The sequence below is a fragment of the Trachypithecus francoisi genome, unplaced genomic scaffold (assembly GCF_009764315.1).
Source record: "Trachypithecus francoisi isolate TF-2019V2 unplaced genomic scaffold, Tfra_2.0 Lachesis_group0, whole genome shotgun sequence".
NCBI classification, from domain to species: Eukaryota; Metazoa; Chordata; class Mammalia; order Primates; family Cercopithecidae; genus Trachypithecus; species Trachypithecus francoisi.
Window position 1 is genome coordinate 55338572 of NW_022681453.1, and position 23110 is coordinate 55361681.

The 23110-nt window shown below is 41.1% G+C and overlaps 1 protein-coding gene and 1 long non-coding RNA gene across 12 annotated transcripts in view; both read left to right on the top strand.

The window, feature by feature from the left end:
• The window catches only part of ATG7 (autophagy related 7), a 273593-nt gene that overhangs the window by 68643 nt on the left and 181840 nt on the right, over positions 1 to 23110 (top strand). For 10 of the 11 annotated variants that reach the window (XM_033210683.1, XM_033210689.1, XM_033210693.1 and 7 more), the window contains 5 exons: positions 2927 to 3085; positions 12573 to 12767; positions 15059 to 15262; positions 17662 to 17777; positions 19512 to 19587. In XM_033210683.1, coding sequence (XP_033066574.1) covers positions 2927 to 3085; positions 12573 to 12767; positions 15059 to 15262; positions 17662 to 17777; positions 19512 to 19587 — 750 coding nt within the window. The remainder of the gene's footprint in view (positions 1 to 2926; positions 3086 to 12572; positions 12768 to 15058; positions 15263 to 17661; positions 17778 to 19511; positions 19588 to 23110) is intronic. The other variant, XM_033210692.1, reaches the window with a different exon arrangement.
• LOC117083259 lies at positions 21026 to 23047 on the top strand. The gene is made up of 2 exons (XR_004437019.1): positions 21026 to 22521; positions 22753 to 23047. It is a non-coding gene; the product is annotated as an uncharacterized LOC117083259 (long non-coding RNA).

The window sequence follows — 23110 nt, forward strand, 5'->3', positions numbered from 1 at the left end:
AATCCCATCTCTACAAAAAAAAAAAAAAAAAAAAATATGAAAATTAGCCAGGCTGTGGTGGCGCGTGCCTGTAGTTGCAGCTGCTCGGGAGCTGAGGTGGGAGGATTGCTTCAGTCCAGGAGGTTTGAGGCTGTAGTGAGCTAAGATCGTGCCACTGCTCTCCAGCCTGGGTGACAGAGCAAGACACTGTCTCAATCAACCAATTAATTAATAAATTTTACATCTCACTTCATAAGTCAAATTGGTTTATCATCATATTATTCCCTATTCTATCTGTATATTTTATAGCTACATTATGCTAGTTTTATAAAATAAACTTAAAACGTTCTGCCTTTTTCTAAGCTCCAGAACAGTTTAAATAAATGAATTGTCTGCTCCTTGATGGTTAAGTAAAATTCAGTTATAAATCCGTCTGGGCCTGATGCATTTAAGAATTTTGTTGGTTGGGGCAGTGGGGGTGCTGGGAATCTGTGAACTTCTACATGTGTTTCTGGGTTGACTCACCTTTTTAGATTTTGTACTGCTTTTCTAGCTTTAACAATTAATTGACATAAAATATATATGGTATTCTCTTATTTTTTAAATCTTTTTATCTTTTAAAAAATCTTTTCATATTCCTAATGTATATTTGTGTTTTCTCTTTTTTTCTCATATTCAGTCTTGTTAGAGAAGCTTGTCTATTTTATCAGTCTTTTTGGAGCATTACTTTATTTATTCTATAATTTTTGTTTTCTGTCTCATTTTGCTTTCAGATTCATAAATATCTACTTTTATCTTTATTAATTTCTTCTTCCGTCTGTGGAATTTATTTTACTGTCTTTTTTTAGGTTCTAGAATTATTAGATGCTTAGATTTTCCTAATATTTTTCAAAATTGCAAAGTCAATATAAAGCCGTTATAGAAAATTTGTAAAGTATAAAAGTCATAAAGCAGGAAAGAAGACACTCATTTTCCTACTGCTTTTTCACTTGTTACTTTTCAGTGTTTAATATGTATTTTAACATTTTATTAGATATATAATGTCCTTTATTAGATATATAATAATGTCCTTTGCTGTTACCAATTAACATGTCATTTTTATGCCTGTCTATGAGGCCTTCTTTTTATTTTTTGAGACAGGATCTGGCTTTGTTGCCCAGGCTGGACTGGACCTTGTGATCTTCCCACCTCGGCCTCCCGAGTAGTCAGGACTGCATGAGTTCACTGCAATGTCTGCTAAAGCTTTATGACTGTAGAATATGCCTTCTTCTATGATGAAACATAACTTACTGAGCCCTTCTCCTAATGTTTAGCATTAACATTGTTTCCAATTTTTTACAATTGTAAATTGTGCTGCAAAGAACATCTTTGTGACTGCATCTTGGTCAGTATGTCAGATTACTTCTTCGGATAAATTGCTGGAAATAGGTCATAGGATATGGGTATTCTTAAGATTCTAGAAACATACTGCCAAATTGCTTTCCAGAAAGATTAGACCGCTTTAACATTCTCAATCAGTAGGATGATTTTCTCCCTACCACATCCTCACCAGCATTGAGTATCGTGATTTTCTTTAATCTTTGCAGATTAGCCATTTAAACTGTGTAGCATTCCAGGAAACCAAAAGTTAAGTTTGTGCAAATACACCTGCATGTGACTAACCTATGGCATGTTTGTAATGTATCTAGCTGTCTTCCCACTACCCAGCACGTTCCCAGACTGCCTTCCTTGCTATCCACTCATCAGTTGCTTTAAGGAATGCAAAAATACTTCAGAAATAAACATTCCCAAAGCAAGCACAAGTGACTTTATTCTCCCTCCATGGTAGGTTGCTTAGATGATGAAAATAATTTACAAAACTGGGTGGGTAGACCAAAAGGTTACCAGTGGGCTTCAAAACAGCCTGTCTAACCTATACTTATGAAAGGCAGATTCTGGCCTGTTGTGCTCAACACTGAAAACGAATCTTGGGTCCTCGAGGGCTGGACCTCTGAAACCTTCAATCTAATTGAGTCTCTCAGTTTCTAATGGAATGATAATGAAATAAGAGAGACAGCAGAATCTTAGCCTTATAGCCAGTCATGGCAGGACATCTCTTAGGTCCGTATGCTTATTTATGATCTACTAAAATATACCCACTGTACCCTACCCCAAGAAGTAGGCAACTTCATTTGGTTGCAACTCTGGAGAGCTCATTCATTCCCACCATTAACCAGATGTATCCCTTAGGCAAATCACTTATCTTTCCTGGGCATCAGTTTCCATATCTGTAAAACAAAGTAATTGGACTAAGGATTTTAGAGATCCCGTTTACCTTTAAAATTGTATGGTTTTATAAAACTGTTATAGGAGACATAACTGAAGCCTATAAAACCGTGAAAACTATTTCTAAGAATATAGACTTGTTCCCTAAATTCCAGATTATTAATAAGGCTTTGTCTCTTGAAGAAATGGTACAAAATGTTCTAAAATATCATACAGTGGGAAATAATTTGTGAGTCATTTTTTTGAGGAGTTCATTCAGGCTTTAAGTGAGCTTCAAGAGTAGTTGTTATTTATATTTAATTATTCATTAAGGGAAATCAAGGACATTTATGGGCTATTGCTAATCTTTTTAAAATGACAGCATAGACAATTCTTATGGGATTCACCTCCAAATCTTTGGTGACACTGTCAAAAATAATGAATTATTAGTCTGTCCCACTCTGACATTTTTTAGTCTCATTGCTCCAGTAAACCAGGCACTAAGTATATAATTATGTTGTTTTTTAAGGAAAGTCAACATTCTGTTTATCGTAACCTGAATTTGCACAATTCAGTTTCTGAAGTTTCTTGTGTTTTGAGGTTCCCAAGCTTCTCCAAACCAATACTCCTTTTGAGATTTCAAGAGACAGCACCCTGTGAAATGTTCATCAGAAACACACCATGATCTCCTGTTTCCACACAGGGTTGGGGCGTGAGACACATCACATTTGTGGACAATGCCAAGATCTCCTACTCCAATCCTGTGAGGCAACCTCTCTATGAGTTTGAAGATTGCCTAGTGGGTGGTAAGCCCAAGGCTCTGGCTGCAGCAGACCGGCTCCAGAAAATATTCCCCGGTGTGGTATGTTGATGCTTTTGCAGAGGTTTTCTGTTATATCTATAAATGTTTAAGTCTTGGGAAATGAGGCCCTTGTGGCATTGAAGAAAGAGAATCAGACATCTGTCACTTTCTACCAACCACTCACCATGTGGCTCAGCCTCTGTTTCCTCATCTGAGAGAGGGATAAAAAAACATAACCTGCAATCCCAGTGTGTCTGGAGTTGGTTCCTTCTGGTGGGTTCTTGGTCTTGCTGACTTCAAGAATGAAGTTGCAGACTTTCACGGTGAGTGTTATAGCTCTTAAAGATGGTGTGTCTGGAATTTGTGCCTTCAGATGTGTCCTGAGTTTCTTCCTTCCGGTGGGTTTGTGGGGTTCCTTCTGGTGGATTCTTGGTCTTACTGACTTCAAGAATGAAGCTGCGGACCTTTGCAGTGAGTGTTACAGCTCTTGAAGATGGTATGTCTGGAGTTTGTTCCTTCAGATGTGTCTGGAGTTTCTTCCTTCCGGTGGGTTCATAGTCTCACTGACTTCAAGAATGAAGCCGCGGACTTTCGCGGCAAGTGTTACAGCTCTTAAAGGTGGTGCAGACCCAAAGAGTGAGCAGCAGCAAGATTTATTGTGAAGAGTGAAAGAACAAAGCTTCCACAGCGTGGAAGGGGACCCGGGCAGGTTGCCACTGCTGGCTGGGGTGGCCAGCTTTTATTCCCTTATTTGTCCCCACCCATGTCATGCTGATTGTTCCATTTTACAGAGTGCTGATTGGTCCGTTTCACAGAGTGCTGATTGATGTGTTTACAAACCTTTAGCTAGACACAGAGCACTGACTGGTGTGTTTTTACAGAGTGCTGATTGGTGGGTTTACAATCCTTTAGACACAGAGCGCTGATTGGTGTGTTTTTACAGAGTGCTGATGGGTGTGTTTACAATCCTCTAGCTAGACACAGAGTGCTAATTGGTGCGTTTTTACAGAGTGCTGATTGGTGCCTTTACAATCCTTTAGCTAGACACAGAGTGCTGATTGGTGCGTTTTTACAGAGTGCTGATTGGTGCATTTACAGTCCTCTAGCTAGACAGAAAAGTTCTCCAAGTCCCCATTCGACCCAGGAAGTCCAGCTGGTTTCACCTCTCACCAGCACTTTGGGAGGCTAAGGCAGGAGGCTCACTTGAGTCCAGGAGTTTGAGACCAGCCTGGGCAACATAGTGAGACCCCATCTCTGTAAAATACAATTAGCCAGGTGTGGTGGTGGTGTGCATCTGTAGTCCCAGTTACGCTGGTGGCTGAAACAAGAGGATTGCTTAAGCCTGGGAGGTCAAGGCTGCAGTGAGCTGTGATCATGCCATTGCACTCAAGCCTAGGTGACAAAGCGAAACCCTGTCTAAATAATATAATAATAATAATTAATCTTTCTCACATATTCTTTTGAAAATGAAATGAGGAATGTATGAAGAAATGGTTTGTAAGTTGCAAAGCATTATGAGTTTAAGTTGAGGAATTTAGGAGTGTATATATTTTTATATCCCGCCTGGTTCCAAAGAGATTTGCAGTGGCTCAGATCTAAGATACTATTTTTCCTCTATCACCAAAATACTTGGTAGTTACTTAGTACAGATTTATGAAATTAAATTGAATGCAAGTCTTCATGTAGAAGAAAGATTGGGCTGAAAGTTTAGCTTTTTGCTCTAGCTGCTTCTGGTTTTTGAGTTATATCATTAGAAATACCAGATAACAAGAGAAAAGTCATTCAGCTCCTTTCATTTAAAATCTTGACAGTTTTCTTTTTTTAAGGTCAACCAGCAAACGATATTCTGCCTCTTGAATACTTAATTTATCTGACAGGAGTTAGATTAGGTGTCTCCAAAGCATTTGTTCATACTTAAAGTGCCAGAAGAGGTTGTCAGTCCTAACCAAAAAGAAAAAAAAAGCCCATTTTCTCAAAGTTTCTCTCTTTAGTCACTTTGTATTAGATTCATCCATTTTAAAAATCTTTGCTTTAGAAGCATTGTTAATGTTTTCATCCATTTCGCTAGAGTCCCTGAGGAACATCATTTATTGGGTTTAACAGTATTGATTTACCACCCGCTATGTAGCCAGCTATGTGCTAGATGCTGAAAAAAATAAGTTGCAACCCTGTCATTGAGGAGCCATATTAGTTAGATTTCTGCTGGGACAATATTGCATATCACGCAATCCCAAAATCTCAGTGGCTTACAATTGCAAACATTTATTTCCTGTTCATGGATGTGCAGGTTGGCTGTGGTTCAGCTGTGTCACTAGGCTGAACTTACTCAATAAGCCACATAACTTGGAGTCAGGTTCCAGTCCATTGTATTTGTTATTTTCAAAATCTAGGCTAAAGGAGGAATAGTCATTTGTGTCCTACTCTTCCTACAGTAGAAGGTTTAAGCTTAAAAGGGTTGGTAATTATTATGCCTTAAAGTCTTAGCTCAACAATGGTACAGTGTGATGTCTTCCATTTCTGTTACCAAAGCAAGTCACAGGATCAAGCCCAAAGTCATTGACATTAGTCAATGTACTCCTCCTAGTAGGAGGTCTTACAAAGGTCACGTTGCAAAGAGTGAGGATATATAATTACTAGAGGGAGGAGGTGCCTAGTTGGGAAGAATAATCCAGTCTAGGCTGTGCACAGTGGCTGAAGCTTGTAAACCCAGCGCTTTGGGAGGCTGAAGTGGGAGGAGATCGCTTAAGGCCAGAAGTTCGAGACCAGCCTGGGCAACCTAGTGAGACCCTAGCGCACACACACACACACACACACACACACACAAAGGAATAATCCAATCTATTATTGGAGAGTATTACGAACTCCCTTTAGGACCCAGACAGACCTGGCTTTGAACCTGAGCTCTGTCACTTATTAGATGCCTCAAATTTTTGTTTACCCAAATCCTAGTCATTGTCAGTGACACAATACAGTTCCCCCTTCCCACTGTTTATTTGTTTAGTTGTTCTATTACTTACTTGCGTGTCAAGTAGTGTATTTAAGACCTACTATGTTCCAGGGACAGGGGAACTAGACAGACGTGGAGCTTAAAGTCTAGTAGGGGATGGTGATTAACAAATACTTTCACAAATACTTATCATTGTAATACATGCGGGAAGCAGGAGCTCAGTTGCCATGAGAATGTATAACAGATAGACCTGACCTAGACAAGGGGTGGACTGGGAAGACTTTTGAGGAAACAAACCCCTGAAGGATGAGTGGGAGTTAGCTAGGTTGAGGGTAGTGGAGCTGTCTGTGCAAATGCCTGAGGTAGGATGAGCATGGTACTTTTGTGGAATTGGAAGAAAACCAGGGTGGCTGCAACATAGAAGTCAAAGAAGATGAGGAGGAAGAGAAGGCTGAGGTGGGAGCAAGGATCGCCATGCTGGGCCTGAGAGAGCAAGTCCAACTGTTCTTGGAAACAGCCCTCCGGCATCAAGCCTCTTCCTTCACACTTACATCGTGTTACTCTGTTTTCCTTGTTGGACTAGTAAGTCCCCCAGGCCAGGGTCCATGTCTTCTATACTTTTATTCTTCATGCCTTATAAATAATAGTAGATAATATATACAACCCATCGAAGTACTAGTATAATTCATCACATTCATGAAAAATACTTGTGAAACTATTTAACTTATTGGTTAGCCAGCCTTAAGGGGCTTTCCTTATATGCTTGATTTAGTACAGTTTCTTCATTCAACGGATACTTATTCATCACCTTCCTTCTACCAGGCTATGGAGAAAAGACTCAACCTAAGTGAACAAGACATGGTTCTGCCCTTATAGAACTTATATTTTATTGAATTATAATTGAAATACTAAATAAAAGGATAAGTAGACATTGCTCAGGAAATATAGAAGAGCAGGACCTGGACAGGTGTCGGGGGGCGGGGGCAGGGAAAGCCTTCTTAAGGAAGTGATATTTGGTCTGAGCTCTGAAGGAATTGATCAGAAGGGATCTTGGGGAGGGAGGCAAGGACCAGAGAGTGGTGGGAAAGGCCAGGGACCAGGAGGAGCATTCCAGGGAAGAAAAGTGGCCTTTTGAAGGTAAGAACTGTGTTAAATGCAGACTTCCTAAATATCTGGTTACCTGGAAAAGTTAGAAAGATTGGTTTTATTAATGCAAGATTATCTAATTTGGGCTATCCCTTACTTTTTATTGCAAGATTCTAATCTCAATGCTTGAAGTCGAGTGACATTTGACTTGGAAAAGAAAAAAATAATGGGTGATAGACCCTTTTAAAATGTTTAAATTTTGGGCCAGGCACAGTGACTGATGCCTGTAATCCCAGCACTTTGGGAGGCTGAGGTGAGCAGATCATGAGGTTAAGAGATCAAGATCATCTTGGCCAACACAACAGAGTTTAGTGAAACCCTGTCTCTACTAAAAATACAAAAATGAGCTGGGTGTGGTGGCACGCACCTGTGGTCCCAGCTACTCAGGAGGCTGAGGCAGGAGAATCATTTGAACCGGGAGGTGGAGGTTACAGTGAGCCGAGATCGCACCACTGCATTCCAGCCTGGTGACAGAGCGAGAGTCTGTCTCAAAAAAAAAAAAGAAAGAAAGAAAGAAAAAGTTTAAATTTTGAAATAGTAAATTCATAGGAAGTGATTTGATTTGGATGTCCTCTGCAAATCTCATGTTGAATTGTGATCCTCACTGTTGGAGGTGGGGCTGGTGGGAGGTGTTTGGGTCATGGAGGTGGATCCCTCATGTATGGTTTGGTGCCCGCCCCACATTAATGAGTGAGTTCTCGATGTCTTAGTTCACGTGCGCAAGAGCTAGTTGTTTGAAAGAGCCTGGCATCTCTCCTGCTCCCTCCCTTGCCATGTGATGCACCTGCTCCCCCTTCGCCTTTCACCATGAGTGGAAGCTTCCCTCATCAGAAGCAGATGCCAGCACTATACTTCTTGTACAGCCTGGAGAACCACAAGCCAAATAAACCTCTTTTCATTTAATTGCCGCAAGTATTCCTTTATAGCAGTGTGAAATGGACTAACACAGGAAATGCAAAGAAGTGTACCAGGAGGTCATGAGCACCCTTCACCCTGCTTCTCCTGGCTGACAGAACTCAGGGACAGGGTGGTTTCACTGAATAGTTGGCCCGAAAAACCTTAAACACTCCCTCAGAACTAGAGAGTTTGACTTTCGTTTTTTGCTCTAAAATATATTTATCCCAAACTAACTGTACTGTGGCCCCAGATCTTCCAGTATCTCAAATGTCCAGCTCATAAGAAACACTTGCATTTTATCTGTATGGTATTCTTTGACTAATTCCTTCTCTTCTACTCCAGGATATAGGTGTCACATTGGCCCTTTCCATGTGCCTTTAAAAATGCTGTGATAAAATTATATGAAAAGAACTGCTCTGCTACAAATACCTGATCTTGGGGAAGAGTAAATTGAATAAGAAAACAACTGATCTTCTATAAATCAAATAGCTATTTGAGGCAATAAGATGTTGGATTATGAGACCGGGCACAGTTGCTCATGCCTGTAATCCTAGTGCTTTGGGAGGCTGAGGCAGGTGGATCATGAAGTCAAGAGATTGAGACCCATCCTGGCCAACAGAGTGAAACCCCGTCTCTACTAAAAATACAAAAATTAGCGGGGCATGGTGGCACACACCTGTAGTCTCAGCTACTCGGGAGTCTGAGGCAGGAGAATCGCTTGAATCCGGGAGTCAGAGGTTGCAGTGAGCTGAGACCACGCCACTGCACTCCAGCCTGGTGACAAAGCAAGACTCCGTCTCACAGGAAAAAAAAAAAAAAGGTGTTGGATTATGGAGCCACACTTGAGGTTTTAAAACCTGAATTTGGACATCTGCTTCAACCCTGATGAGTAGTGGATACTGGACTAGCTCTGCCACCATAAACAATTACACACTGGGACAAAATATGTAAAATGATTCTTTTCAGACAGCGAACAGTAGGTAGTAAAAGACTGTGGTCCCAGACAGAGGGAAGGAAAGATTTGTCCCAGCTTATTACATGAAGGCACTTTCTGGCCCATGCTATAGCCTGTGGGAGCCCAGGGAGATACTCTTGGTCTCAGTGAGCTGAAGGAACAAGCAGAGTTCAGAGCAGCTGAGGTGGCTGGAGTTCGCAGGACATAGTAACAGAAATGAGGGAGCTGTGCGCAGGAGTGCCTGGTAGCACCTTGAGTCTTTGACTGAATAGTGAGCTGTATGTACTCACAGCACAACAGTCAGACCAGGCAAAAACACACTACCAGAGAGCTATGAGCAGAATGGAGATTCCAGAGCTCACACGAGCTGGGAGACACTGGAGTCCTGTATACAGAGTGGAGAGACCTCACTGAATACTCTGAGCCTTTAAGTGACACCCAGAATGGCCCCTTTAAAGTTTCTAGGGGAAAGCATCTTAGTGGTCTTGTAATAAAGATTTCTTAGGACCTAGTAAATACCATAAACTCAAAATGGTAACTTGGTTGACTTTATACAAATTTAAAACTTCTGCTTCTCAAAAGATGCCTTTCAAAGAAGGAAAAAACTGGCCAAACTGAGAAGACATATGTAGTCCTGTTTTATCCAGAATATGCAAGATAACTCCTACCACTCAATAACAAGACACATAAACCAACTTTTTTTTTAAGGGGAAAAAAGCTTGAACAGGTACTTAATTCATGATGAAGATCTATAAATGGCTATTGAACATGTGAAAATGCTCAATGTCAATAGTCATCAGGGAAATACAAATTAAAACCAGAAAGATATATCACTTATACACCTACTAAAATGGCTGAGATTAAGAAGACTGACAATGCTAAATGTTGTCAGGGTGTGGAGCAACAAAAACACTTATACATTGGTAAAATAACTACTTTGGAAATCTGGCTGTTTCTCATGAAATTTAACATATGCCCACCTTGTGACCCAGAAATTGTACTTTTAGATCTTTACCTAAGAGAAATGAGAACATATATACATGAAAATACTTATACAAAATTGTCCATGGCAACTTTGTTCAAAACAGCCCAAATCTAGAAATAACCCAAATCACCATCAACAGGAGAACTGATAAATAAATAATAGTATAGTTATACCACAAAAGGAATGTATTATTGATACTTAACAATATAAATGAACCTCAAAAGCATTATGCTGAGCAAAAGAAGCCAAACACAAACAATTGTATACCCTAGCATATCATTTATGTGATATGTTCTAGAATAGTCTAATCTATGGCTTATGAAGTCAGATCAGTTGTCATCTGGGGACAAGTGGGGACCGACTAAGGGGGAACACAAGAGCATGTTCTGGCATCATGGAAATATTCTATATCTTGATAGTTGTATGCAGTGGTTAATCTCTCATTTGTCAGAATACATTGAACTGTGCATGTAAGATCTATGTATTTAACTTTATGTAAATTATACCTCAACCTGGCTGCACCTTTGAATCATCAGGGGAGTTTTAGAAAATATTGGTGCCTGGGCTCATTCCTAGAGATTTCCATTTAAATGGTCTGGGAAAAAGCTTGGCCATTAAACTCTCTAGGTGGTTCTGATATACAGCCAAGAAGAAAACCACTGTGTTGAAAGTTGCTGAATTCCAGCCTCTGGGATGTGGACATAACTGATGGGCTCTTACGTTAGCTTACTGGCTGAAATTTTAGCAAGTAGAGATTTATTTAGGTTAGCAAAGTTACTTTATTATTCAAAAGTTCAGAATTGGTATTGCATGATTATGCTTCCATCTTGGTGTCATGAAAATACATACATAATAGTCTTTGGATCAAGCTACCACCATTTAACATGCTTTGTCAACTGTAGTATGTCAGTAAGGTATTGCAGGTATTGTGATTATTACTGTAGTCATTGCTTTTATTATTGCTTATTACAGCATTTGGTACATGGTAGGTGCACAATGCTTAATGAATTAATTAATGAGATCCTGATAGCTGTGCTAGTCTCATTGTTAAAATAGACATGTTTGTGCACCTTTCTTCTTTCTGAAATCCTTTTTGCCTCACGTCCTTTCCTGCTTTGCTTGCCACTCTATTTTTCATTCCTTTTGAAATTGTTGTTCTTCCTTTTTGAATTCCAGAGATTAGGTTTAAAGTCGAAGATAATGAAAAAATATCCACAATCTACAAATTTGATATTTCTTTTTAAAAAGATCTGCTTGCCTTGTCCCTTGAGCTATTTTTCCAGTAAGTGAGGGGTTTTGGCAAATGAGTGAAAAAGCCGATGTTTTCAAACACTTCCCTATGGCCAGTGGTGTACCAGGGTTAAGGGTACAGTTTATGATTCTAGAACACATTCATCTTTTATGGAAAGTCAGTGTTCCTGGCTTCATTAGCACCCATATATGACTCACTGTTAATATGCCAAAATATTATGCGGTCATCAAGGGGTAGATGGTAAATTATAGAGCTGTTCTAAAGCATGTGTAAAAAATCCCAATTCAGGGAACTCAGGTTGCTGGACAGCTTCTACTTTTGGACAGAGAGTGAAGCCTTACTCTGTCCCACACCCTGACATGACATCACCCACTGTAACTCCTTCTGCCCCACAAAAATATCTACATACTCATAAGTAGATCTTTTGGCTCTAAGTTAGCAAGTAGTTTTTTGTATTTGAGATTTTTTAAAATGAATATACCCCTGAAAGGATTAAGGCAAGATCATCAGTCATTCTAACCTAATGTGAATGTATTAGATAAAATTATATTTGCTAGAACACTCCATATGGAGATGTTTAACACTGAGGAAACAGAAGGGAGGGCAATTTGGAAGCAAATAGGAAGATATAGCCCAGTTGGAAAGAGGTACTTAGTCAGGGTACAATGGCTTATGCCTGTCATTCCAGCACTTTAGAGGCCGAATCAGGAGGATTCCTTGAGCCAAGGTGTTCGAGAGCAGCCTGGGCAACATAGTGAAACCTCTCTACTAAAAATTAAAAAGTCATCCGGGTGTGGTGATGTGTGCCTATAGTCCCAGCTACTTGGGAAGCTGAGGTAGGAGGATCCCTTGAGCCCAAGAGGACATGGTTTCAGTGAACTATGATTGTGCCAGTGCCCTCTAGCCTTGGCGACAGAGCAAGACCTTGTCTCGAAAACAAAAACAAAAAACAAAAAGCCCCAAAACACAGAAAAGAAAAGAAAAAAAAACAGAGGTACTTGGGTAGGCAGAAGGTGCTGTGATAAAGTTTCTTGGCCTTGGATGACTGGAAAGAGCCAAAGATACACAGTTTTCTCCAGTGTCCTTACCTCAGGTAGGATGAGCCCCCTCCACTTTGGAACTGAGATCCGTATGTCTTTGCTTGCTGCCCTGCCCTGCCTCAGGGCCCTGGGGTGATAGGTCAAGGTGTTCTAGGATGCAGAGGTGAAGAAGAGAGAGGGCATGGGAAGGGTGCAGCAGAATAGTGCATAGGGAGAGCTCATGTACGTGACCACAAGTAAGTGCAGGCAGCTGTGGGACGTGTGGGCTGTGAGATATTGCCTATACCATTGCTCCAGACATAACTACATCCTGGTGTTTCCCTAGAATGCCAGAGGATTCAACATGAGCATACCCATGCCTGGGCATCCAGTGAACTTCTCCAGTGTCACTCTGGAGCAAGCCCGCAGAGATGTGGAGCAACTGGAGCAGCTCATCGAAAGCCATGATGTCATTTTCCTGTTGATGGACACCAGGGAGAGCAGGTGGCTTCCTGCTGTCATTGCTGCAAGCAAGAGAAAGGTAGGTACTGTCTCTAATTATGATTTATGATTTAATGCACCACCACTCCAGAGGGAGGAGTGTCCCTAACCTTCCCTTCCCCAGAGCAGAGATGTGGTTTGTGTGACCTGGTAGCATAGGGCCAAAGGGCTTCTGCTTCAGACTCTGTCTTCACCTCACACACCCTCACCCAATGTAATAGGTATCATTTACTGCTTAATTTTCATAATAATCTTTTGAGATACTCTACACTGAAAGGTATACTGTACTTACACTGAAAGTAAGCTCCAAGAGGACAGAGACTTGGTCTTATTCACCACTGCTTGGTCAATGACAACTTCGAGGGCCAACAGTGTTGAATAGTGAACTAAATCATGGTGCATACCTATGATGGAATAGTATGCAGCCATTCACAGTATGTTTTCTTTATTTATTTATTTTTTTTTTGAGATGGAGTCTCGCTCTGTCACCCAGGCTGGAGTACAGTGGCCGGATCTCAGCTCACTGCAAGCTCCGCCTCCCGGGTTTACGCCATTCTCCTGCCTCAGCCTCCTGAGTAGCTGGGACTACAGGTTCCCGCCACCACGCCCCCCTAGTTTTTTGTATTTTTTAGTAGAGACAGGGTTTTACCGTGTTAGCCAGGATGGTCTCGATCTCCTGACCTCGTGATCCGCCCGTCTTGGCCTCCCAAAGTGCTGGGATTACAGGCGTGAGCCACCGCGCCCGGCCACAGTATGTTTTCAAAGGAGTTTTAATAAGATGGAAAATGCCGCATTATATTAAATAAGGAAGATACAATATTGTATATATTTTATAGCAATTATGTTAAATATTTATATATGTCTTCCTATGTATCTACTTATCTGTCTATTGAGAGAGGAGAGAGAAAGAGGGCAAGAAGAAGGGAGAAAGACGGAGAGAATGGGAGGGAAAGAGAGAAAATAATAGGAAAAAATACCCCAAACTGTTAATGATAATTTTTTGAGCTGTGGGTTAAGTGATTTTTTCTTTTGTAGTGTGTTTATCCTTTATTTTTCAAACTTTCTATATTATCAGAAATTTGGGATAATAAGTTAAATTAGAACTATGAAAAGTTGTTATAGTATAATGAAAAAAATGTTTTTTTAAAAATTTATGTGTTGGGCTGGACATGGTGGCTCACATCTGTAATCCTAGCACTTTGGGAGGATTGCTTGACACAGGAGTTTGAGACTAGCCTGGGCAACTTGGTGAGACTCTATCTCTAGAAAAAAAAACAAAAAATTAGGTAGGTGTGGTGATGCACACTGGTGCTCCCAGCTACTCGGGAGGGTGAGGCAGGAAGATCATTTGAGCCTGGGAGGTTGAGGCTGCAGTGAACCAACATCACGCCATTGCATTCCAGCCTGGACATTGGAGCAAGATCCCGTCTCAAAAACAAAAAACAAAACAAAACAAAATACTAACTATGCAGAGCCAGGCAGGCATGGTGGCATGTGCTTATAATTCCAGCTACTGGGATACCAAAAAAAATCTACATGAAGGGTGAATTATATGGTATGTGAATTATATCTCAATAAAGCTGTTACAAAAACAAACCTATGTGGACATGACAGTATAGTATAATGGTAGAAAGAATGTGTTTGAGAACACATTCTCAAAATGTGTTTTCTTGGTTTTATACACCTACTTCTTGCCAGATAAGTGACCTTGGGCAAGTTATAGAACTAACTTCTCTGACTTTCAGTATCCTCATCTATAAATAAGAAATGTTTGTTATGAGTCTTTTTTTTTTGCTTTTTTCTTTGTTGGAGATAGAATCTTGTTCTGTCGCCCAGGCTGGAGTGCAGTGGTGGAATCTCGGCTCACTGCAACCTCCACCTCCCAGGTTCAAGCGTTTCTCGTGCCTCTGCCTCCTGAGTAGCTGGGACTACTGGCGCATGCCACCATGCTCGGCTAATTTTTTTGTATTTTTAGTAGAGACAGGGTTTCATCATGTTGCCGGGCTGGTCTTGAACTCCTGACCTCAGACAGTCTGCCCTCCTCGGCCTCCCAAAGTGCTGGGATTACAGGTTATGAGCCACTGTGCCTGGTCTGTTTTTAGTTTCAAATGAAATTAAATAAGATAATTTATGATAATTGTGATATAATTAGGTCTTTTGTACTTAATAAGCCCTCGGTAGTGGGTAGCTTTTATCATCATTAACTTTTATAATCTAATTACACTTACTTGCAAAAAATAAATTTTAAAAAGTTGAGCAAATATGGAATTAGCCACAGCTTCAAATATATGTGTCTTTTAACTCTGCTCTTTTATTCCTTGAAACCTGCAGCTGGTCATCAATGCTGCTTTGGGATTTGACACATTTGTTGTCATGAGACATGGCCTAAAGAAACCAAAGCAGCAAGATGCTGGGGACTTGTATCCAAACCACCCTGTGGCATCTGCTGACCTCCTGGGCTCATCACTTTTTGCCAACATCCCTGGTTACAAGCTTGGCTGCTATTTCTGCAATGATGTGGTGGCCCCAGGAGATGTAAGTGGATTTCTCTTTAGTTCCAAATATTTCCTATCACCAACTTGTGCGCTGAGGCAGACAGACTCGGCCCTTTCATTAGGTCGAGTCATAAATCAGCTGATTTTAGGGAAAATTTTCCTGGTTAATTTAAATATTATCTTTTGGCCGGGCGCGGTGGCTCAAGCCTGTAATCCCAGCACTTTGGGAGGCCGAGACGGGTGGATCACGAGGTCAGGAGATCGAGACCATCCTGGCCTACACGGTGAAACCCCGTCTCTACTAAAAAAATACAAAAAAAAAACTAGCCGGGCGAGGTGGCGGGCGCCTGTAGTCCCAGCTACTCGGGAGGCTGAGGCAGGAGAATGGCGTAAACCCGGGAGGCGGAGCTTGCAGTGAGCCGAGATCGCGCCACTGCACTCCAGCCTGGGTGACAGAGCGAGACTCCGTCTCAAAAAAATAAAAATAAAAAAATAAAATAAATAAATAAATAAATATTATCTTTTAACAAAGAGAAGAATTCTCCAATTTGGGGAGGGTGGCATTATCTCATTATGAACCTTGACTGGCGTCATCAACTGTACAGCTGTTCCTTGTTCACCAATATAAACGCGGCTACAAACCATATTTTTGGAAAGCTTATTGAGGAAACCACAGCAGACTAATCCCTAGTAGCACTCAGTATTGTCTCCTGTGCTTCTCTTAGTCAAGACAACATTACAAATTAGGAGTCTAAAGATCAGATTCCATCAATGCCTTGACACTGCCTCCCAGGTAATTCCAAAAAGTCTCTTAGGTTCCTTCTGCCTCTGCAAAATAGGAGTGGTGTGTAGGCGTGTCAGATTTAGTAAGTAAAAATATAGGATTCCCAGCTAACTTTGAATTTCAGTTAATAATGATTTTTTTTTTTTTTTTTTTGAGACAGTCTCGCTCTGTCACCCAGGCTCGAGTGCAGTGGCACGATCTCAGCTCACTGCAACCTCTGCCTCCTGGGTTCAAGTGATTCTCCTGCCTCAGCCTCCTGAGTAGCTGAGATTACAGGCATGTGCCACCATGCCCGGCTAATTTTTGTATTTTTAGTAGAGAGGAGTTTCACCATGTTGGTCCGGCTGGTCTCAAACTCCTGACCTTGTGATCCCCCTGCCTTGGTCTCCCAAAGTGCTGGCATTACAGGCGTGAGCCACCATGCCTGGCCAATAATGAATAATTTTTTAGTATATGTCCCATGCAATATTCAAGACCCACTTATACTAAAAATTTATTTATCTGAAATTCAAATTTAACTGAGTGTCTTGTATTCTCCCTGGCAATGCTAATAGGGGAGGGAAAAATACTTGCCCTGTCAACTCACAGTGCAAAGTGGGTCAAGTGCGACAGTGCTTTGAACAGCAAGACTACACTGTACAAATTAAGATTCTATGGCTTTCAGAACTTCACACAAGTCTGTCTGTGTGTAGGGCTGTTCCTTTATCAGAACAGATAAAAAATTTCCAGTGAGGCAATGCAGAGATGTTTTCTGTAACCTCCCCTCTATTTTTCCTTTGTTTTAAAGTTTTTCACTTAATAACTCATATCTCCTTTGGATGACTGGCTTTTATGTCCTCCCAATATAAAGAAAAGAAGATGACCATTCTCTTATATGAAGAAGGATGGCTTGATGATCTCTGTCATGGTGTTATAATATACAGCTGGTCTTGTTATTTAGTTATTGTCAACAAATACGATTAGTGGTCCCTTGCAGTAAAGTCCCATTTGCTCATAAGGTAAAATTTTCATAGAGTCAAAAATATTCCTAACAACCTCTTTAATTTGCCCAGAGTGGGATGGTTAGACTCTCTTTGGTTGAACCAGCAACCATGTTCAGAGCCATGTTGTAGGAAAAAAAAAAAAAATACTTGTAGTAAACCCTAGAATCACCCAGAGAGGTGATGCCCATGTTGTGAGAGGAACATAGGAACTGAGGGCTGCAATAATAGTAAATTGTTGCTCCCATCTCACGGTCACTTTGAGGTGTTAGTTAAAATGGCAGGGCAGAATCATTTGCACTATTCTAATCATTGTTCCTTTCTGTGTCTCTGTCACTTAACTACCAAGCACAGAACTGAATTGAGTCACGTAAAGGAACACATGATGCAGTGCCTTTATATGAGGCAGCTAAGCCCTCATTTTTGGTTGATATCCCCCAATCTGTTTAAGCTGCTGATCCTTTTTAGCATATTACCTCATTTAGTTACCTAAATTGTGTATTTTGTTTATTTTGATAATCTCAAGAAATGATGTACTTGAAGCTGGATGTTCTTTGCTAACAATGAGCATCTGGTTATAATTTAAAGATTTGTTACAGAGGATTTCATACTTGAGACAGCTAGAGTTGAATGGAATAGAACGTTCAGCACACACCAATGATTGTTTCTTTGCAGTCAACCAGAGACCGGACCTTGGACCAGCAGTGTACTGTGAGTCGTCCAGGATTGGCCATGATTGCAGGAGCCCTGGCCGTGGAATTGATGGTATCTGTTTTGCAGCATCCAGAAGGGTGAGTTTGCTAGTGGGAGATGAGCATTTAAACAAAGCTTTTGTAGGCAGTCATTCATCAGTGTCTCCCGTGGCCTTTTCTCAGTCTGACTTTTCAGAGAATTTCACTACTTTACCCTCAAAAACACAAGACTAGAAAAAGCAGGTCTGGTTCTTTGGGCTGAGATAACTTGGCACGTTTCCTTTGTGGCCACATTTCTGCATCCTTTTGGACAAATTATGGTTTATTTTATTTTTCCAACGCTTATATAGGGCTTACTTTGTGCTAGGCACTGGTCTAAGCACTTCAGAAATATTGCCTCCTTCAATCTTTTTTTTTTTTTTTAATGAGACGGAATTTCGCTCTTGTTGCCCAGGCTGGAGTGCAATGGCACGATTTTGGCTCACTGCAACCTCTGCCTTCTGGGTTCAAGTGATTCTCCTGCCTCAGCCTCCCAAGTAACTGGGATTACAGGCATACGCCACCATGCCCGGCTAATTTTTGTATTTTTAGTAGAGACGGGGTTTTGCCATATTGGTCAGGCTGGTCTTGAACCTCTGACCTCAGTGATCGGAGGTGATCCACCCGCCTTGGCCTCCCAAAGTGCTGGGATTACAGGCATGAGCCATTGCACCTGGCCTCCTTTAATCTTCATAGCAAACCTGTTAGGAAAGAACTATTATTATTAGTCCCGGTTTTGATGGGAAAATCAAGGCATAGTGAGGATAAGTAAGTGGCCAAATTAACATAGTAAATGGAAAAGCCAGGGTTTAGCTCAATCAGTGTGGCTCCAAACTATGTTTAATCACTTTGTTATGTTGTTTGCAATACAGGCAGCAGAAAATCGAATTTTTGAAAGATTTATTTTTCCAGTTCTCAGAAAGTCAATATGCAAATTAACATGAATATTCTATTTATCGTGTGACTCAAAGCTTTCCTCAGCAGTTAAAATTTGTGGTTGTATATGTAACTAGTATGGGTACTCTGAGATAAACGAAAAGCAGAACTTTTTTGTCTTCCTCTTTGTCATCCACCTTAGCTATCTGTCATTTCAGTTTATTGCCATCCTCTGACAGGAAGTATTTGGGACAAAATCTTTGAGAGCTGACTTTATGCTTCCTTGACGCTGACCATCCGTCTGCCACATTTACCCTGGTCATAGTTTAAACACCAGGTCCTGTGTCACATCTCTTTGGTGACAGAAGTATCACTCCATTGTTCAGAGAGTAGTGCATTAGTTTTGCCCAATTCATTCTTTACTTTTATTTCCTACATTTCATTACCATTTATATCAGCTCAAGAAGTTAAGGTTAGAAAATTTTCCTCTTCAAATTTTCAGTGCGGAAATGTTCTGTGATGTTTGATAAGACTATTTCATAGTAAGTGAGTTAATGTTTATTGGCCTCTGATATGCCAAACATTGCACTGGCAATTGGTATAGTAGATTCCTCATTTATTAATCAGAGCTCCAGAGCTCCCTCATTCCTACTTTGTAGATGATGGATTTGAAGCACAGAGAAGTTAGGCAACTTGCCTATGGTCACAAGCTCAGGTCTTTCTTACTCCAAACCATGCATTTTTAAATTACTCTTCTTGCCTTTTGTCCCAGGGAAATTATTTTTTTGCTAACTTACACTGCCCAGCAAGGGGCATTTTAGTTATCCTTATGAATCTTATGTAGACTTCTGCTTAGATCATCCTCCCATGTGTTAAACTTGGATTAAATGAGCAGCTCTGATTGTTTCCTGTCCTCAGGGGCTATGCCATTGCCAGCAGCAGTGACGATCGGATGAATGAGCCTCCAACCTCTCTTGGGCTCGTGCCTCACCAGGTTAGTGATTTGGAAGTGAAATCACAATTCTTTTGGTGCAGGGGGAAGGCATGTGGGGTCTCTTTGCCATTCCATCTGCCCAGCCCACTTCATATCCACCCATTTACCCTGCAGCTGGGATTTCAGTGGGAGAACTTTCTGACCACCTGGAAGGTATTCCATTCTGCAGGATAGTGATGGGAAGAAATCACAAACGAGAAGCATTGCCTAGAGTCTTTGATGCGTTTTGTAAACTGACTAGAGGCCTCATAATGCAATAGGAACAGAAAAAAACATGCTTTGGAATCAGCCATACAATGGTTTAAATCCCAGCCCTGCCGTTATTAAGATGGCCTTCCTTGGCCAACTCACTAAACTTCTCTGAGGCTTAGTTTTCTTATCTATAACGTGGAGAAAGTAATACTGACCTCACCTGGTAGTTGTATGGATTATGGATGGTTGCTAGAAAGGGCTCAGCAACAGTGTATATCATAGGCTCTCAACAAACAATACCTGCTGTTCCTTTGCTGCTATTCGTTATTATTATTGACTCTGAACCCAAGTAGAAAACCTTCATAGGCAGGCATGGGAAAACCACTAGAAGCATGCAGGGTCACCAGAAAGCGGGGTGTCTTTTCATAAAAAGAATTCAAAGCATCATGAGGAAGTTCCATCCCTTAGGGAGTAAAAAGAAAAAGGCAGTGGGATTGAAGAGGTTTTCCAGTCTTACATTTTGGAAATCATTTTTTTAGATTCCATGTATGTATTCTCTCCTGTAATGTGACAGCTGCCCCCATGAGTGAAAGGGTGATGGTGCCTGCCAGTCCTACCTGGAGATTTGCAAGGACAGACTCAGACGAGTGCAGAGAGCAGAGTGACTCAGCTCATGCTTGTCTCTCTCTTCCTCCTCGCCACCCACCTTCTGCCAGCTAGGATGGCACTGTTATATTCAGTTTAGAATAAGAATTAGAAGAGGGGAAATGACTTCTTCATGGTCACAGAGACTTAGTGGATGAGCCACAATCCATACCTAAACTTGGCAGTCTGACAAATGTTCTTTCAAAGGTCTTGTGAATCGAAAGATCCATGGCCTGCATATTGGGAGATTTTGCTTCCTGTTGGGACCCCAGCCCACTTGCACAAAGCTACCCATAATAGAACTTGTGGGCTGGGCGCAGTGGCTCACACCTGTAATCCCAGCACTTTGGGAGTTGAGGCGGGTGGATCACGAGGAGAGGAGTTTTGAGACTCATCCTGGCCAACATAGTGAAACCCCGTCTCTACTAAAAATACAAAAATTAGCTGGGCGTGGTTGTGTGCACCTGTAATCCCAGCTACTCAGGAGGCTAAGGCAGGAGAATCGCTTGAACCTGGGAGGCGGAGGTTGCAGTGAGCCAAGATCATGCCATTGCACTCTGGCTTGGGCGACAGAGTGAGACTCCATCTAAAAAAAAAAAAAAAAAAAAAAAGGAACTTGTAGAGTTCACTTAGCCTCCCAGAGCCTCAGTTTCCACATCAAGAAAAGCAGGTGCTTTACTTTGTGTCCAGGATTACATATGACATGGCCTTGAAAACCACAAAACACTCTGAAAATGTGTCCCCCATCCACCGTCCCCCACACACAGTGGCATTTTTTTTTTTGGACATGCGTTAATCTTCTCTACAGAGACATTTCACGTAGGACCCAAAAGACACAGTAATAACCATCTATCATAAGGAAGCTGACCTCCAGAGCCGACCTCTGCCATTTATGCTCTCACATCTCATTTGAATCTTTCCCAAGTCTCCCCCTTCTTCTGACCTTGAGATGTGCCCTCATCTCCTTTACAGACTTTATACTGAGAAGGGCCTTAATTAAATTTTCAGTCATGCCCCTGTACTGGTTTCCTTCTTTAACTCCTTTATGTTAAATTACTGCAGTTGTAGTTTTCTCAGTGCTGAGGCCAGAGGGCAAAACAGTCTCTTTATAGAAGGGGCCCAGTGTCAAAATGCATGTGCCCATGTTTTTAAAGTGCTATGGCAACTAATCCCTCTCAGTGTTATTTATCCCCATTGAGCCTCACAATTGTTTGTCATTCACCAACTCTTCTAGTTCTTTCTCCTCGTTTTCAAATGTCTGAAGGATTATTTTGGTTGTTGGCCATCTCTTCATTTGCCCTTTTCAAAGACTGAAGAATAACGCAGCCATATATGGGAAAAGCCCAGTGTGTGTGTGTGTGTGTGTGTGTGTGTGTGTGTGAGTGATTACTTGCTTACATTATTTCAAGTTTCAAGCCTTTATTTTTAGCTACTTGCTAAAAAAGAAAGTGGAGAAAGAACTTTAAAAATTAATCAGGGTTGTGTGGTCCCCATTTATAGGCTTTAAACAACTTTTTTTTTTCCTAAGTGGAGTGAGTCCATTTATGCAACCGTGTTTTGATTAGGGGAACATCGTTTCCACAAAAACACTGGGCTGTGTTGCAATGCCCTGTTGCAAACTCAGCATTTCCCTCCTCCTCTTCCTGGCTCTTAGAGACAAATGATTTCCTGTTGGAGAGGAACTTGGTAAACTCCTTTGTGTACTTTGTATGCAAAGAATGACCAGTGAGGTTTACTGGGCTCATTTTTCTCAGTTCCCCAGAGAAGTTTTATTAATTGGCCCCTGTGGAAGAGATGTAGTAGAAAAGTGATAGTCCTTGGACTGAGAATCACGAGGCCCCCCACCAGCAACTCATTGTGTAATTTGGAGACAGTTCCTTAACTTTTCCTGTGCTCTCTGGGTCTCTGCTCTCCTCTGTGTCAGATCTAGGAGGCCTGAGGATTACTTAGTTGTTCTGTCTCTGGGTCCACAGGCAGAATTTGGCCCATCCAAAGATTGGCCAAGTGCCAAAAAAAAAAAAAAGGCCTGATTAGGCCCTGAAATTCTGCCTGAAGAAACCTCTTACTGAATTTGAAAACCATAAAAAACCATTTCAGGTGAGCAAAAGGCTTATGGGTTTTTTTTTTTTTTTTTTAAGTCTCTGGCACAACGTATGTGGATTCGATTCTGCAAGCAGGCAGCAATAAGTATAAGCTAATGTCTGTCTATAAAAAGAATGATTTTTCAAAAAATCATTTTGTTGATGTGTGGAATAGATATAGATTATCACACACATCATTAAGTGGTAATGTGATGAATGATCACAAAATGAACAGTCTTATACCCAGCACACAGATCAGAACAAAGTAACTATCAAGCACCTTCAGTGCCCCCCCTCATGCCTCTTCGGATTATTATTGCCTCCTTCCTATAGAGAGGTAAGCACCCGTTGATTATCAACACCGTGGGAGATGTTTGTCTGATTTTGAACTTCTGTAAATGAAATTATATAGTATAATCTGTTGTATTATATTTGGAATCTGTTGTTTTTTTGTAGAGGGAACTTTTTCATTATAAATCTTAGCATAGTAGTGTTGTTCTTTCTGCTTCCCATCAACAGTGTTCTTTTACTTAAAAAAAAAAGAAAAGAAAAGAAGAAGAAAGAAGGAAAGAAAGACTGATTTTTCCTGGCTGGTGGCTGAGCTC